Source organism: Semicossyphus pulcher, unplaced genomic scaffold (genome assembly GCF_022749685.1).
Source record: "Semicossyphus pulcher isolate SPU_LCO1_2020_fin unplaced genomic scaffold, fSemPul1.0.p SCAF_7, whole genome shotgun sequence".
Classification (NCBI taxonomy): Eukaryota; Metazoa; Chordata; class Actinopteri; order Labriformes; family Labridae; genus Semicossyphus; species Semicossyphus pulcher.
This window is the reverse complement of record NW_027211748.1, coordinates 21,190,114-21,207,346: the sequence shown is the minus strand read 5'-3', so window position 1 is coordinate 21,207,346 and position 17,233 is coordinate 21,190,114. Positions and strand designations below refer to the sequence as shown.

At 41.2% G+C, this 17,233-nt stretch overlaps 1 protein-coding gene across 2 annotated transcripts; it reads left to right on the top strand.

Moving 5' to 3' along the window:
- Positions 1–1,958: 1,958 nt before the first annotated feature.
- On the top strand, positions 1,959–16,656 carry LOC138611467 (WW domain-containing adapter protein with coiled-coil-like). 2 transcript variants are annotated; one of them, XM_069684608.1, is made up of 13 exons: positions 1,959–2,281; positions 2,695–2,728; positions 4,273–4,462; positions 4,880–4,971; positions 8,596–8,705; positions 8,878–8,975; positions 9,097–9,378; positions 11,674–11,790; positions 13,257–13,405; positions 13,544–13,635; positions 14,006–14,189; positions 15,358–15,485; positions 15,566–16,656. In XM_069684608.1, the coding sequence occupies exons 1-13, from the start codon at positions 2,241–2,243 to the stop codon at positions 15,633–15,635; spliced, it is 1,587 nt and encodes a 528-aa protein (XP_069540709.1). In that variant the 5' UTR covers positions 1,959–2,240; the 3' UTR covers positions 15,636–16,656. The 2 variants fall into 2 exon arrangements, with proteins under 2 accessions (XP_069540709.1, XP_069540710.1); XM_069684609.1 differs by lacking the exon at positions 11,674–11,790.
- The last annotated feature ends 577 nt before the right edge of the window (positions 16,657–17,233 follow it).

Genomic DNA, 17,233 nt, shown 5'->3' with positions numbered 1-17,233 from the left:
CTCCTCCCTCTGACAGTATTCTTGAACACTGTACATAACCTGGATAACAACTTGTGCCACAATCCGACTGTACAATATTCTGTGCAATAATCTGGCACTGTGCAACAATGTGACAATGTGTCATTATCTGAAATACGGCATTTACTTTTTATTTAACAATGTCGTGTTCCTGTATTTAACTACTTAACTATTTAACTGTATTTACTCTTATTCTGGCAATTATATTTAATTCTGACATTCATATCTAAATCGCCATAGAGCCTATTTCTCTGCATTTTAATATTTTCTCTTTATTTCATATCATGCACATACTTGACATATTTCTTAGTGATATTTATATTTCCTATATTTCTTCATGCTTCTCTCTGTGTCAGAGCAACTGTAACGCCCGAATTTCCCCCCTGGGAATAAATAAAGTATTTCTGATTCTGATATTTAATTTGTTACTAGTCTGTGCACAGAACATGAAGGTCTTTTGTACTGCCTTGCTACTTACACATCACAAACCAATGAAGTCAATATCAATGAGAAAGACAGCATTAAACATACTATTCATGGAGAAAAACCATAGAGGAAAGCCTGGTCACGCCATTAATGTATAGAAACAGCTACAGGCCAGACTAGCGGACAGACCGTGGGTGTGTCCCACATAAAGGCCAGCCAACGAGACGTGAACTCGGAGGAGGAGCTGCAGCAACAACTAGCTTCGTTTTCAGCTGCGTCACGTTATCCAGAGACAGCTAGGCTAAGACCGGAAATGAGGCTACTCACTTCAAAGTAACAGCGCAAACTTAAGACTGCCACAGTGGCAAAGCGTTATCTCTGTAGACAGTATAAATACGTATTATCTCAAATTTTTCGTCCAGCTTAGCCGCGCTAAAGAGATATAGTTATTAATATGTCAACAAAAAGAAAAAACTAATATTTATGTTTTCTAATGGCTAGCAGTGATGCCACTTCAGCCAAACCTTTAGCATATTCATGTATAAATATTGTATATTAGAATTTTAGAACTGCTTTTAATCTCTGATGCTGACTTTTTTCCCATTGTTTTAATTGTTCAGTTTCCTCTTATTGTGTTTCTTTTGTTCTTATTGTGTTTCTTTTGTTGTTTTAAAAAGTGATCACATAAAGTCCCTTGAGAATTTTGAAAAGTGCTATATAAATACATGTATTATTATTATTTAAATGTCTCCTGATAACATGAACTATTTTTCAGATTTAGCGTGAAATGTGTGAATTGTTAAAAGTACATATCTGAATACAAGGGGGTTTTCTGATTACAATCTTGCCGTCACTCTCCTAAAAATCGTTAAATTTATTTTCCAGTGTATTCCAAGGATGGCTGCTTTACTCTTCCAACTATTGTCTCATGTCTGACACAGGAAGAATAGACAATGATGAACTTTTATTACTGTGGCAATATGTTTTGCAGTTATCTCTGCCCATTCAGTGGTATATTCTGTCTTTTTTGTCCTCTTTTTAAGTTCAAATTTACGGGTAAGATAAGATAAGATGATCTTTATTGATAACAGCTCAAAAACAGTAATAAATACAAACAATAATAGCAAAGATAATAATAATAATAATAATAATAATAATAATAATGATAAGAAATAAAAAACTAATAACAATAATAATGAAATATATACATACATCATTTACACCCTTTTACTTGTATATGTAAAAATGATTGCACTGAAAAAATTAACCTATATGTATACATACACGTAATTATACATATATACACATAGGCCTACATATAAACATATATGTGGTTATGGATAGACCGGAAAATATTTAATCGAAAAGTACACCTAATGTATTCGTTGCTCTGTTTTTCTTATGATTATATTTTATGGTATTTTTCCCTCATTGGCGTTATAGTCGATACTTAGACTTTTATGTTGAAATCTGAAACCGGAAGTTCATTTTTCTAGCTAAACATTACCGATGAGTCCGTCTTCTCCGTTTCCTCCTGACTCTGCTGCTTTTCGCTGAGCTACATCGGCCAAGCCAAGCGCATACCGTAACTACATGAGATGATGCACTGAGGGTGGTTTTTAATAAAGACCACCCGCTATGCAGTGCTTGTGCTCGGTGCGCGGCTTGTAGGTATCTGTTCGGCCGTTTAGACTGAGTGTAGATATCAGGAAGCTGAAGAAAAGAGAACTGTGAGAGCAGACAGACAGGAGGCCACGGTTCCCCCTAACACACATACATACATCACCACGGCCTTGATGGTGATGTATGCAAGGAAACCAACAAGAGTCAGCGATGGGTAAATCAAGCACAAACCTCAACTTTTAGAAAATCACGCGTTAGGTTTAGCCAATTTTGTGTAGACTGGGTTTTCAAGCTAGCGTATATCCGTTAGCTATCGATGCTACCAGCTAGCGTGAACAGTCTGCAATTAGCCCTGGGTTCTCGGTATTTCCTGTAGCTAACCGAATCGTTAGCTAACTAATATGTTAATGTTAAACCTTACATACATAGGGGATATTTCATAAGGCATTTTTAAACATTATTGACTATTTTCTTATTGTGGAATAATTAGCAAACAGCTGTTGCCAAAGTGTCAAATATAGCTAACTTAGCTAACGGCGGCTATTTAGCTAAAGATGTTACAGAATGTGCAACGGTTAAACATTCCGTTTTAAACTAACCGTCAATTTGTCTTATTTTTCTCTACAGGTGCAACGACAGAAGGGATTCACAATCCTATCAGGTATGACATGATCAATCTGTTAACGGTCCCCTCTCATTACTGTCCAATAATGTAGCTGATTAGACTTCAGTATTTGTGTATTATTAAAACTCTAGGATTTAGCAAGGACTCACCGACCAAGCTCCAGTTAAACTCAAAATAATATATATTAGTACCAATATCTTGTTCAAAATTAAAACATTACACATTTTAATTGAAGTAGTATACATGGTTACTGAAAAAAACTTATGATGAGAAATACTGATGTTGCAGTTTGAGAAAAATCTATAATTAAGTAATTACACTTAAATTCGTGTTGTTTAGATGTAAATTCCGACTTGTAAGCAGGACAAATAAGTATATATAATAGTGCTCCTTTAACAGTGCCGATACAAATTTCAATAATTCTTCCAAACACACATTTCACAATGGTGATTTTTATTGTGACAAAATAAGAAAAGGAAGCCACAGTTCAAGAGTTTGTATAAAACTTTATATGTGTAAAGATACAGTTCAACATTTGTGTTCAACTATACATTCAAGGGCGGGTTCACACCAGCCTTGATTAGTCCGATTGAACCAAACCCTGGAGCGTTTTCCCCCTTGGTGCGGTTCGTTCAAGTTAGTTTGGATGCCAGAATCGAAGTTTGGTGTGGACCAAACAACTGGACCATGGCCCGCTAGAAAAGACGGGACTTGGTCCGTTTCCAAACGAACCACGGTCCACTTGGATGATGAAAACATTAACAGACTTTAAAGTAGGACTTAATATAGGAAGCAAACCAAAGAACTGTGTATTGTGGGTTGTTAACTGGTTCTTACACTTGCAGAGACAGGCAGCAAGACGAGTAAAGGACAGACGTGGGGGAGCGACGAGAAAATAGACATATGGGCTGACCAAACTATTTCACAAATGCTTGTGGAAATGCACCAGAATACGGAGGTATTCACACTGTTCAGGGAGAAAACTCCGACAACAAAACATTAAAGTCCGCGATCGTGTTGAGTGTGAGCGAGGAGTGTGCTACCTCTTTGTTTACTTCATGGAGTTTTCCCACGTGGAAACCAATCAGAACCTCGTGCATCAAAGTTTTGGTCTGCTTGTAAAAGCTGCCGTGTGAACACTGTAACAGTTATGTCTTTGATTTGGATCTAACAAACAGACTTTAGGTGTGAAAGCACCCTAAGAATAACCCAACAGCCTCACAAAAATGTGAAAAACATATTGATCAAACCCTTGCTAATAAAGAAGCTAGTTCTATGCTGACGCCAATGTACTACTTCTGGTACCTTTGTGTTTCCTTTGAAAGCAACATTTTTATGACCTAATCGAGTCAGTGCATCTTAATTTAATGAGCCAGACGATGTCACATTTCACTCTGAGCAGTCTTAATTTTTGAGGATATATTTTTGAGTTTACACTGTGCTAAGGGTTTTGCATTTCATCAGTGAAGCCTTCACTATATTTTCCAGAAAAGTAAATGATGGTATTAACTGCATGAAGAAGGTGACTTAAGCTTGAGCACATTCAGACAAGATTCTCTGCCTTGCTATATTTATTCCAGACCCATAAATCTCAGCCAAAGAGCCAGTCCAGCAGCCTTCACCGTTACGACAAGGTGCGCGATGGCTCCTCAGACCCCACGCCCCCTTACAAGATGCTGCGACGCTCAGACGAAAGTCCCGTCAGCAGACACGGAGACAGCGCAGGACACGGCAAGGCAAAAACCTCTCACACAGTCAGAGGAAAAAATGGTAAGGCCAGGTTTGGTGGTCATACATATGCATGTAGTTTTAAATTTAATCTTGAACTTGAAGGGTTATTTAGGGAAAAGGTGTCATCTCGGTCCTGCAAAATCTTCAGACAAAGAGAAAACGGCAGATGCATGTGGCTACAGGCAATATCATGGCTCTCAGCCTAAGCATGCATTCTAACCCTTTTCAGATATGGGTGCAGAGTTTGATGAAAACATTTACCTAGAAACTGTGATGGAGAGCAGAATACAGCTTTAAATTATTCTGTCATCTCACTGCCATCAGATCACAAAACAGCTATTACTGTTGAAATGTAAATAATTCTTGATTAAACTCCAGATGAAGGCAGTTGCATCTGTCACTGTAGATTCAGTCCTCTGAGTGTATCCTGTCTCTTGATAAATGGTTTTGTTGCAGGGACCAGCGGCTCTCCTCAGGAGAACTCTCACAACAACAGCTCCCACCATGGCTCCGACTCACATGCGACTCAGAGCAAGCCTGCAGACAGGGTAAGATGTTGTCCACTGTTATCTGATGATATACCCTCAGGATTTCCTGTAGAAATTGCTGTCACGCTCCTTTGGAACATGGTATGCGGGACATAATATAGAGGCATCTCTCTCCATATGCAGACACTTTTGTCTCAACAACAGGGCATGATTGAAACGTCATGTTTCTTTAACGGGCTCTTTGTATAGGCAAGATGGTCTGATTAGATTTCAGACTTCCTTCTACAAAAGATTTAATTAACTTATTCCGATAGTTTACAACTTGTACTAAGCAATAACACCGGATACTGAACATTTACAGTAGTCTGCTGTCACACTGACTGTCCGTGGTTCATCAAGTTTAACATGCTGTAACAAGCACATGGTGTTATGATGATCTATACAGATAATCATCAATAAAATCATCATCATCATGACAGGCTAACAAAACAAACATGTTTACTACTGTTTAGTTGTGTGTGTGTATACGCAGCAAGGTTTTCAATCTAAAAACAAGTGACTAGTGTGCGGCCAAAAGGCTGTGTTCACATGAGAGGAAAAAACCTAAGCAGGGGATTACGGGAATATAGGATGCTTTTACCCCTCTATTTCGATTCAAATTGTCCTCGACCAAGGAAATAATGAACGATAGATTGTAACATTTTAGTTCTTGTTCAGATCCTGTACAAAATGACTTTTAAACAAGACATGGTCAAAACCTGGTATCTGGCTGACTACATCCGGTCAATGTGCGCTTTTGTGGGCAACACTGGAAGCGTGGCGTGTGCGTGACAACGTGTCTCGCGCGGTTCTCGGCCAACATACACGGTGAAAATGAATTGTGATAAAGCCTATTGATCTGTTAAAGCCCGATCTGGAATTCTGACTCCCCTTGTTTGTACACAATGCTTTTGTTTTCAAGTGTTTCCCGGGCCTTTGTTGTTGTTTTGTTTTGTTTTTTACTTTATTTGTAACTTTTGCAGGAAGTTATTTGATCGTTAAAGTCACTCACAGGCTCCTGTGATAGGTCGCCCGACTTCTTAATTCGAATTTACACCCAGTGCACCAAGCCTAACTGACACCGGTCGTAGCTGCGCCCTGTCTTATGATGCACGTCCACGTGAACACACGCACAGCGGTGAATGTTGCCAAGCAACACACCTCTATCCACTCTCTGACTTCTCCCCTTAAGTTTTCCACAGAAGATATGAATAACACAAAACAAAAGTAAAGAACAATATAAAATGTTCTCACAGCAAAACTGAACAACACACACACACACAAAAAGATATCAACAAGGAAATTGATCACCGCTGCTTTCTAGACCTACACCTGCTCCATCCTAGGCATAAAAGATACACATAGGTGCAACACAAACGGGGTGTATGTCTAAATGGTGCACAGGGCGTAATTTAAAGTCTGTCCTAACTTCCAGCTCTAAGTTGGACATAATGTAACACCCAGGCGTACGCACAGCTGGTGCACTCGGCTCCTGATGTTTAAATCTATGTTCTTTGGTGTCACAAGGAGCCCCCAAAGAAATAACTGTTTATAAGCATTATTAATACATTTATGAATAATGACTTAACAGGTACAGACAGGATGGAAAGACAGCAAGTTGTACTACAAGTAATAGTAATAGTTTTCTGCTTATTATGATAGGATCACTGACCCACACTTTAAAATTGAATTAATTAACTAAATATTACAGAGTCAAATACAATCACAGTTAGCTTTAACTGATTTTGAACAGTTTATAAGTGAAAGATTCTGCGATGTGTATATTTGACACCATAACTACTGCAGGTAAAAAGGTAACATACATGGCTTTATACATTTCAATCAGATTGCTTCCAAACAAATTTTACTGTCAGCAGGTGGATTTACTACTTGGTTATAGCTTCTGAAATCTCGCTCGTTTCAGACATCAAACAAAACACACCAGAGTCTGCTTACAAGCAGACTGAGACCCTCATTTTCAAAGGGGTGTTGCCTCAGTTGGTTGTCCACACCAGGGTTCAGTTTCCAGCCTACATGATTGAGTTAGTTTTAACCAAACCAAAGTGGTTCGCTGTGAGATCAGCTTTAGCAAGATTTAAGTGTCGAGATTTAGTTTTTGCTGATGTAAGCTTATTGATGATTTTGACATCTGTCCTCTGCTCTGCTTCGAGGTTCAGGGGCCTAGATCAGTTTGTTTAGCCAGGACCTGCTGCAGGAGTGGCAGTCCATCTTTGGTACACATGCAGTTGTGAAAGACAGTTTCAATGTAATGCCAAACCTAATATCCAACCTACAGAATCCATTGCTGTTAATCTAGTCAAAGCCCCACCACCACCCCTCTATGGTAATGTTAAGACTCTGCAGTAATAGCAATGTTAAAAAGGAATGAGGAAGAAGAATTATGAAGAGAACCACAATTGTTTATATTTTTGGCAATATTTAACACCAGATGACATCCCTCTTTGTTTGTAGTAATACATACCCAGCTATTATCTACTCTTAACTCTACTGTTTATATTTATTGTGATAAAGGCCATGTTATATTTGCTCTATAGAGAGAAAGCTTTAAATAATGTGTTTTTGACATTCAAGCCCCAGCTGCAAAATCAGTTTGTTTGATATCTGTCAGGTGGGAAAGAGGAAGAAAAGGATGAGGCAGATTTCTCTTCCTGGAATTGTCACTATATACATGATCATTAATATTAAACATACCGGCTTACATCCATTACTGAGGATGGAGAGTGAGGGATGTTTACTGACTAAGGAAACACAGACTTATGCATCATTTGTTCATGTGACGTGATACCTTTTGTGATGTTTCGTGTTGTGGTCATTTTTAAAATCATACAGTTACTCTGAGAAAATGATCCATACATGATCTAATCATGCTTAATGTTGCTGCCAACTTTTCCATATTGTGCTGTAGCGTTTTTACAGAGGGCTGCACAGTGGTTAGCACTGTTGCCTCACAGCTAGAAGGTTCCTGGTTCAAACATAGGAGGCCTTTCTGTGAGGAGTTTGCATGTTCTCCCTGTGCATGTGTGGGTTCCCTCCGGTTACCGTGGCTTCCTCCCACAGTCCAAAGAAATGCTCGTTAGGTTCAGTGGTGACCCTTAATTGCCCATAGGTGTGAATTTGAGCATGAAAGTCCGGTGTATGCCCCGCCTCTCGCCCAATGACAGCTCAAGCCCCCCCGCGACCAAGAACAGGATAGGCTGTATTGAAAATGGATGGATGGATGTTTTTAAAGATTCAACTGTGTTGCCTCTAACATCTATTTACTTCCATATAGTAGGAGAGGACTGAGGAACCTTTAGTTCGGTCTGCATGCTGTATACCACTTAGTCAGGATCCAGCCTGGTAACAGCAGTAACAGACACTAACCATAAGCGTATAGGGACAGTACATTTTCTTGCTGATGGTCTTTTTGCTTTTGTAGGTCATATAGACGCATCAGTATTAAATTGAGATTGTTGCATAACCAGTTTAAAACTCCTTGTAGTTGGATTAAACGTGAAGAATGCTTGAACTTTTTACCCCATCACAGACATTATAAAGTCCGCCATCAGCTTACCTCTAAGTCAGCCGTCCTACTTTACTCATCATTTCCTAATGTCTCGTGTCTCGTCTCTCTCTCTACACCAGGACCCAGCAGATGACTGGACAGAACACATCAGCTCCTCTGGGAAGAAGTACTACTACAACTGTAGGACTGAGGTCTCCCAATGGGAGAAGCCCAAGGACCTGCTGGAGAGGCAAGCCCACTTAAATTAATTTTAATCAAGATTGTTATTCTATTATTCTCATGCAGTCATACATCTCAAGATCACACAGTGCAGCAGAATATCACTAGCTTGTGGTGCAAAGTCCAAGTGCAGCCTGCGTCGTGTACATCCTAACTGTTGCTTTCTGTTTATTCGGCCTCAGGGAACAACGACAGAAAGACCCAGTCAAGATGCCGCCAAACAGTTTCCCCAGAGACATGGACTACAGACAAGAGGCCTTGCAGGACAAAGCCACAACAAGTAAATAAAGCAGAATTAAAACCTCAGTAATGTGGTTCGAGTTTTTACACAAAATTACCTTGACAAATAGTGACATATTCTAACTGACGTCATGTTCTCCTGCTCTGCCTCTTCCTCACAGAGACCACATCAGCGGACCAGTCCACTGCATCCAACTCCGGCCATTCCTCCTCTTCCTCTTCTTCTCAGAGCCTGAACTCTGCTGCTGGTGCTCTAGGTTCCACCCCCTCCACCATGTCCTCCTCCACTTCCTCCTCCTCTTCCGGGCAGGTGCCTCAGTCTGTCCAGTCCCCGTCACCGGCGCTGCTGCAGGACCCGGCCCTGCTGCACCAGCTCCTCCCCGCGCTGCAGGCTACTCTACAGATGAACAACGGCAGCATGGACATGGCCAAACTCAACGAGGGTAAGGACACAGAAATGACACATTTTCACACATATTTCTGTCTTCCATAAACCACTGCGGGTCAAAAAAATTGGGAATTTTCTAGAGCTGCCCCTGATTAATTATCCAGGTTTATATTTATACTTATAAATCCAAGTATATTCAACATGGTTGGAGTAAATTAAAGTGGTAATCTTGAAGATCTCAGCTCCGTTCTCTTTGGCGGTACTTATGGCAATAAACGGTAATTGTGGGAGCACACTTCCCAGATATCCAGACTGAGCCAACCGTGGACATCACACATACGTACGTGTGATGTCCACGGCTGTAACTCTTGATTTTCCTCGCTGACGGTCGCTTTCCTTTTTAGAGTGTTTGCCTTCATCTGAGCGTCGAATTTGTTTCTTTTTCTTTGGATTTTCACTTATTTTTGAAGTTGTATCTGTAGTCATCCATCTTTTCTTTGTTTGTTCAGCCATAGTAGATTACTGTTTACTCGCAACACTTGCAGAGACCGGAAAAGCAGCCGCTTAGCTCCGCCTACCCTCTCTGGCAGACCAACCACTGCTGGGTGATGGAAAGCGCGTCACTAACTGGGCACCACTTGTCATTCTTTTCCGCGAAAGTCGCCACAGACACCCGGTCCATAATACTGCAAACGCAAAGGCTTCCATCAGCTGGCAACAGGCTCAGTCACTATTGCCTCATTCAGCGATGGATAGAGACTTAACAGACATTTATTTACATGAAAATCTTCAAGATTATTGCTTTAACCCACGGAAAACTTCACTGTGTGGGATGTACATTCTTGTACTCTTCTAACAGACTCACCTCCAATAACAAACCTGCAGACTACGTCACAGTAATACGTTACCCATTAGCCCAACAGCTTTAAAGTGACAGGCTGAGCGGGTAACACTATAGATTGGTTTGAAAGACACAGAGACAATAAAGAAGGTGCAGCTCCTGGATGGAGTTAGAGGCCTTTTTCTCAGTTATTATGGGGAAGCCCTCGAACTTCCACTTTTTGTAACCTTGTGTGTTTTGTTTGATCCTGTATAACAAATATACCCACATAGAAGTGGCTACTGCATTGCATTAATACCGCTTCCCCCTGGGTTACCCAGGTGTCCGCTTGACAATGTATTGGCACCAGAAACGACAGATACAAAAGTATTTTGTGTTATAATACATTATATTATATTATATTATACTATATTAGATTAGATAGAGTTTGGGCTGCACGGTGGTGCTCGGTGGGGCCTCCTCCCACAGTCCAAAGACATGCTCATTAGGTTCATTGGTGACTCTAAATTGCCCGTAGGTGTGAGTGTTAGTGTGAAAAGTTGCCTCTGTGTGTCAGCCCTGTGATTGACTGGCGATCAGTCCAGGGTGTAACCCCGCCTCTCGCCCAATGACAGCTGGGATAGGCTCCAGCCCCCCGTGACCCTGAACATATATAAGCAGTATAGATAATGGGTGGATGGATGCATAGACAGAGTGCTAGTATAAAACCAACTCCTACAGATAGTGTTGTATTATTTGTAGCCTTATTGTTGCTAAACTAGCATGCGTTTTCTAGTCTGTCTTTAAGAGTAGGTCGGCGCCTAAATAGTTTTGTAGCTCAGTTTAACCTACAGGTTCTTAAAGCCTCCGAATGTATGACAAGTGAAGTGTCGAGTGCAGGAATGGATGTAGATGGAATCATCTGTCAGCAGCAAACCGTTTCTACTGTCAAGAAAGACAAAAAGATAAATGTTAACCGCAGGAGGAAATCATTTCTGACCACTTTCAAGAGCGTGACAGGAGAGATTTATTGTTTTCACTTTTACAAGAGAAGTCTGTTAAGAAGCAGGACTCAGTTTTCCTTTGATCAATAGCATCTCAAGAATCCTTTGCTAACAGGACTGTGAAGTGTGCTGTATCTTTGGATAGTTATATCCCAAAGACAGGTGTTTGAAAAATGGAGCTTGTCTTTGTTCTGGCCAATAAGGTATCTTGTGTTCTCCTAGCCGTTGATATAGTCTTGTGTGTATCCAAAGAAAATGTCTGTCCACCCCTTACCTGTGTGTGTGTTTGATCCTGATATTAATGTTTGAGTCTGTTCTGCCGTATCTAACCTTGTCGTTCAAAATGACATTTACACGACTCCTGTCCCCAGTGAAAAGATCAATCCCTCCACTGATGTGTTTCTTATCTTAACAGTGTTTTCTGACCTAACCATGCGTGTATGTGCCACTCACCTGTTGTTAGTCCTTGCTCACTCACCTGTGTGTGTTTGTGTGTGTGTGTACGTTTCCTCTTTCCTCCCTCCAGTCTTGGCAGCTGCTGTCACCCAAGCTTCCTTGCGGTCTGTGCTTCATAAGCTCCTCACTGCTGGACCTGCTTTCAACGTCACTGCTCTGCTCTCAGCTGCTCAGCACTCCAACCAAGGTACGGCCTCCTCGCTGTTTCTCACCACCTGCTTCAGAAACTAATTTTTTTTAAGGATCCTGCTCTCCGTGTCCCCGCAAAGATGCAATCCAATACCAGATTTGTTGCCATCATCCTGCAGTCAATGAAACTCACAATTGATGCAAGTTAGCTGTATGTATTGCTACTTGCTTTGTGGCAAAAAATATGCTTATAATATATATTCCTACATTGACTAATATTGATATTTATCATGATAATGCAGCCTGCTGAAGAGTATCCTGATGATAATAATGAAAGCATGAAGACACCAGAGGACAGCAGATTAGTTAAACTTGTAGAGTGAGTTAAGTGTATTAACATATGCTGCATTCCGCATCCAAACAGACAACCAGATGTGACGTAACGTAAGGGAGTCCCGCCAATCAATGACTGGTTTAACATGAATAAATAAATTCCAGTCTTGTCACTGAAGATGAAGAAATTGTTAATTCAAATGCGTATGACGGACCACAAGCTAATAATTATGAGCCTTTTAGACGTCAAAGAGACCAGGAACAGGCCAGGATGAGGAGAAATGACGGCCATAGGCGATACACTGAGTTGTAGTGCGACGAGAACCAGTGGAGAACTGTGCAGGTGTCGTGATGAGTGCTAGTGCTGTGAAGTTTATCACATACCAAAGGGTATAACAAATCATGAGTAGTAGTAAGTGGGACCATTAATACTTACCCATTTTAGTTAGTAATGGATATAATACGATGCCACAGCGGTGTGTGAGAGAGAGAGACAGAGAGGGAGAGAGAGCGCTGACAGTTTCCTGATACTTTGTCTGATAGGTGCTTGTGTGTCCCGTCCCAAAGTCCCATCTCTTCACCTGCGCAAAACGCACCCAGACACAAAAGCTAGCTCCGTTCCTCTTCCTGTCAGTTATTTAATTTGATTTCACAGAACGCCTCCACTTTCTTCACCTGCAGCTCAAACAATGCTTTGCAGTGGAAAAGTGGGCGTGTACTCCGGCGTGCACTTCACGTGCAAGGAAAAAACATTAGACTAACTTGCTGTTGTGGCTGTTTCTGCTGTTTGATCTCCATATTGAGTAAAATGTCCAAAGTTTATGATCATTATAGATGTACATTTTATTGCGATCCCCTAACAAGATTATTTAACTGCCAGCCCGACGTTCTACCACGTGTTCCAGTTAGCTTCCTCTGCTAAAACAGAGGATTTGTTGCAAAGCAAAAGCAAAAATTAACCAGCCTTTGTAGCCTTTTAATTTGATTGTTAACTTTCTTTTTGCTTAACTGATTTTTAATAAGTGTGCTGATAAAGTAAGTAGTTTACAGCAGGGATTGAGTTTTCATCAGGACTAGTTCTCCCAGTGTTCATAAAACTCTTCCTTAGGACTGACAGTCTGTATTTGTCCATGTAAGTAGATTGAATCAAAAGTTAGGAATAATAATGATCTTCTTGTCTTCGTGTTTCAGCCCAGCACTCCAGTCAGTCCCCCGTCTCTCTGACATCAGATGCATCATCACCGCGACCGTATGTCTCGCCACGGAACGGCACACCACAGAGCAGCCAGAAACCCCTTATGGGTGTGCACCAGGGCAGCATCACATCCTCGCAAACAAGGGTGAGTCCAAGTAACTAAAAGTCAGATCTGAAAAATAAGGACTTCCCCTCCCTCATGACTCACACTCTTTCTCTCTCTCTACTCTTTGTTTTGACTGATCTCATCTGTTTCTGTTTTTCCCCTCTCTTCCCTCTTCAGGGGAGCATGTCTTCAGGTAAACAAGGATCAGTCCCCCTGTCTCAGACCGCAGAGAAGCGCCCGGAGGACCCCAGAACTCTCCAGCAGAGAAGGTAGAAATATTAAGATATCTTTTCAACACACCAGTTTGTGATGATAGATTGCTTGGGGGTAAAGTAAATAAATAAACATCAAAGAGGCATTTAGAAACTACTTCAAAAATCCACTTCAATTACATTTTACAAACCTTTATAGGGACTATTTGCTATGTTTAAAGTAGATCCAAGGTCAGCTGTTTGTAGGGAGGTTTTTCTATCGTAAGGAAAACATGTAAACTAAGAGTGCATTAATACATAGTAAAGACTGAATAAAAGGCTCTATCTGACTCATTTAAAACCATCAGTCTTCCTACATTAGAGAACCTGCGGTTTGATTTTATTCACACCAGCTGCTCTCGGTTAATCATTTGTCTCGCTCCCGCAGCCAGGAGATGATGTGCGCGGGATCAAACCTACCTGGTGCTGCGTTGCCCCACGCCCCCTCCAGCAGCACCAGCCAAACCCCAGGCGACAACCCCGGCTCCTTCACCCCCACCCTGGCAGCTCACTTTGATGAGAACCTCATCAGACATATCCAAGGATGGCCTTCAGAGAACACTGAGAAACAGGTACAGAGTCCACAGAGGTTCACAGTACACAGCATTGGATGGCTTCCCACTGGTTTCAACTGTCAGAGCATCGTTATAGAGAGTGTCTGTTTTTAGAAATTGTTTAACACAGTCGGTGCTATGGCGCCACCCAAAGTGCAAATGTTACATTCTCCCCCTCTTGTGGTGAGCATTGAAGGACGGCAAAGATTCTTTTTTTTATTCATCCCATAAGGTCGTTTTACAGTGCGTATCAAAGAGTGCAGCGAATGCTAGCACAAACTGAGACTCGTATAATAGTATAACATTGTCATCACAGGGTCCACATACTATTTCACACACACACACACACACACACACACACACACACACCTTGTGGCTTTTCTCAGAGGTCATAATTAACTGTAATAGCTAAAAACATGACGGGTGATCAAGTAGGGGTGTAAAGTTCATCACCATACTGTATTTGGACAACCGTGCAATATCAATATTGCTGATATCACAAAAGCTGCTGCCATGCGCTTAGGATTTGATTTCAATTTAGTGGCCTTTGATCTATATCGACAACAAAAATAGAATTTTGAAAATTTTATAGGTAGGTGCTCATGCGTCCCGTCCCAAAGCCCCGTCTCTTCACCTGCGCAAAACGCACCCAGGCATGAAAGCTAGCTCCGTTCCGCTTCCTGTCAGGAGAACGGTAGGCTTGATGTCCCAATACAAAGAAAGAATGTCATTGTCATTCATAAAAAGTCAGTGCGACTACTACCTCATCTTAAAAATATATTTTCCCATTATTTATATCGGTGCCTAGCTGTAATGCAGTACTACTGCCAGACGGTGGCTGTAGCACATCTGAAAGCTGTTTGCTAACCGCCATTAAATAACAAGAGAAGAAGAAAGCGTTCGTGCCGGGTTCTGGTAAAGTGGGTGTGGTGCTGTGAGATTCAGAACCGGAGAAAAATGCAGAGACGAGTGGAAAAATAAACAAAATGAGGTGAAGTGCCAACTTTGAAAGGTAAAACTAGCATATCATAAGTTTACAACAGCTACGTACAGTTTGATTCTCACCGTAAGAGAAATGATCCATGTCTGTGTATTATACAGGGAAGATGCGTGTGTTTGCGTGCACTGGGAATTGTGGTCTAAATTTTTGCTTGAATGAAACATTGATCGTTACTCTTTCTGTCAGGCGGCTCGGTTGCGTGAGGACATCCACAACATGGGCAGCTTGTACATGTCTGAGATCTGCACAGAGATGAAAAACCTGCGCTCCCTGGTCAGAGTGTGTGAGATTCAGGCCACGCTGAGGGAACAGAGGTGAGGACACTGTCCCATTATCACAGAGATCCACAATGAAATTCACATCACATACTCATGTACTTACTCTCTGTTTACAGGATCCTGTTTCTGAGGCAGCAGAGCAAAGAGCTGGACAAGCTGAAGAACCAGAACTCGTACATGGTGTGAGGAGCAGACCAGAGGAGAAAGGACTGGGATGGATGGATGGATTAAAATTAAGATGAAAAAGAGGAATAGACATGGACAGCAAGCTGCTACAGCCTGTTTATTCTCCTTCCTAGAGCAACTGAGAGATGCTGTTAGAAACACGAGACAGCGGCTGACACGGAGAAGCTCCATCATCCTGAACATGTCTTTCTTTCTTTCCTTTTTTTAAGCAGTTTGTTTTTCCCCGTGTCCACCACATGCTCTGCTGAATCTGGCTGAGTCGGACACTTTAACCGGTGGACACAGAGGACCTGAGGCTCTTTTCAAACAGCACCTTCTCGGACTGTGAACCTTGGATTGTGTGTATTGTATTGGGTTAACTTGTTTTCTGGTGTGTTTTTTGATGTGTAGTGGTCAGGAAAAGATTACAATTCATTCTTGGGAAAATCAACTAAAACAAAACCATCTCATAAGAATTCGTGTGACAGTTTTTCTTTTGGTGGGCAGGAGTGTTTGAACGGACTTGTTCGCTTCCCAATCTTCTGATACGGACTGTGTCATGCATTGAAATGTACGGATTCAATGGCAGTGATGTTACTAATGTTCTTTTTTATTCACTATACTTGTCAGTGGTTTTGCCTCCCAGCGTGTCTTCGAGCTGGTTGGTTTTACATGTCATGAGATTAGCGAAGACCTTCGGCCAGACCGTTCTGAAACAACTTCAACATGCTTCAGTCTTTTCTCCCAGTTGATGGGAATAGTTTCAGTGGTGCAAATTCACTGGTGCAGTTGCGGCACAAACACCCGATGTTTCAAAGCCATTTTGAAAAAGCCTACATTATTGGACCTAGGTTGGCTGCTAGTACATATGAGGTTATAATCATTTGTAGCCCTGCTGGCCGTTTTTTCTCTTCTTCTTTCTGCTATTTGTCTTTTTTCTTTGTATAATTGTCAACTTTTTGTTTCTCTCCCAGCTCTGATTGGGGAAATATTTCATTCCTTTTGTGCAGCTTAGCAAGAGATTGTGTTAAAAAAACAAAAACCTAAAAAAAAAAAATAGAAAAGTGACTGAACTCGCAGTCACGTAAAGCTAAATTATTGTTGCACACGATTGATTACGTCCTCGTAGTCATACCGGGGGAAAAAAAATCAATGGAAAGACGATTTATTTTTTCAAAAAGGAAACTCACTTTTAGTTCCATCGTTTCTGTTCAGCTGTCATGGCTGCTGCCCTTTTATCAACTGACTGGAGCCACGTCTGGCTGCTTTTTTTAAAGGGTTCACTCATGACCAGAGGGTTCACTTTTTATACATTCAACTGCAGTCACACTTATACACCCATAAAGCAACTTCCTTTGTCTCTTGGCTATTCTTTTCTTTGTCCTTGAATAGTTTCCACCACATCTGATGTGCACACTTTTTTGGGGGGGCGGTGGGGTTGGGGGGCTTTGTATTCCATAAAATATGAGAATAAAATATTATACCACGTCTTGTTTGACTTTTGCTTACTGTTCCGCTGTTTAGACTCTGATTTAAGATGTGTGTGTGATTGAGGCTGTGTGTGTGTGTGTTGTATACCTTGGGTATATTTCCTGCTGAATAATGCATTTTGTCATTTT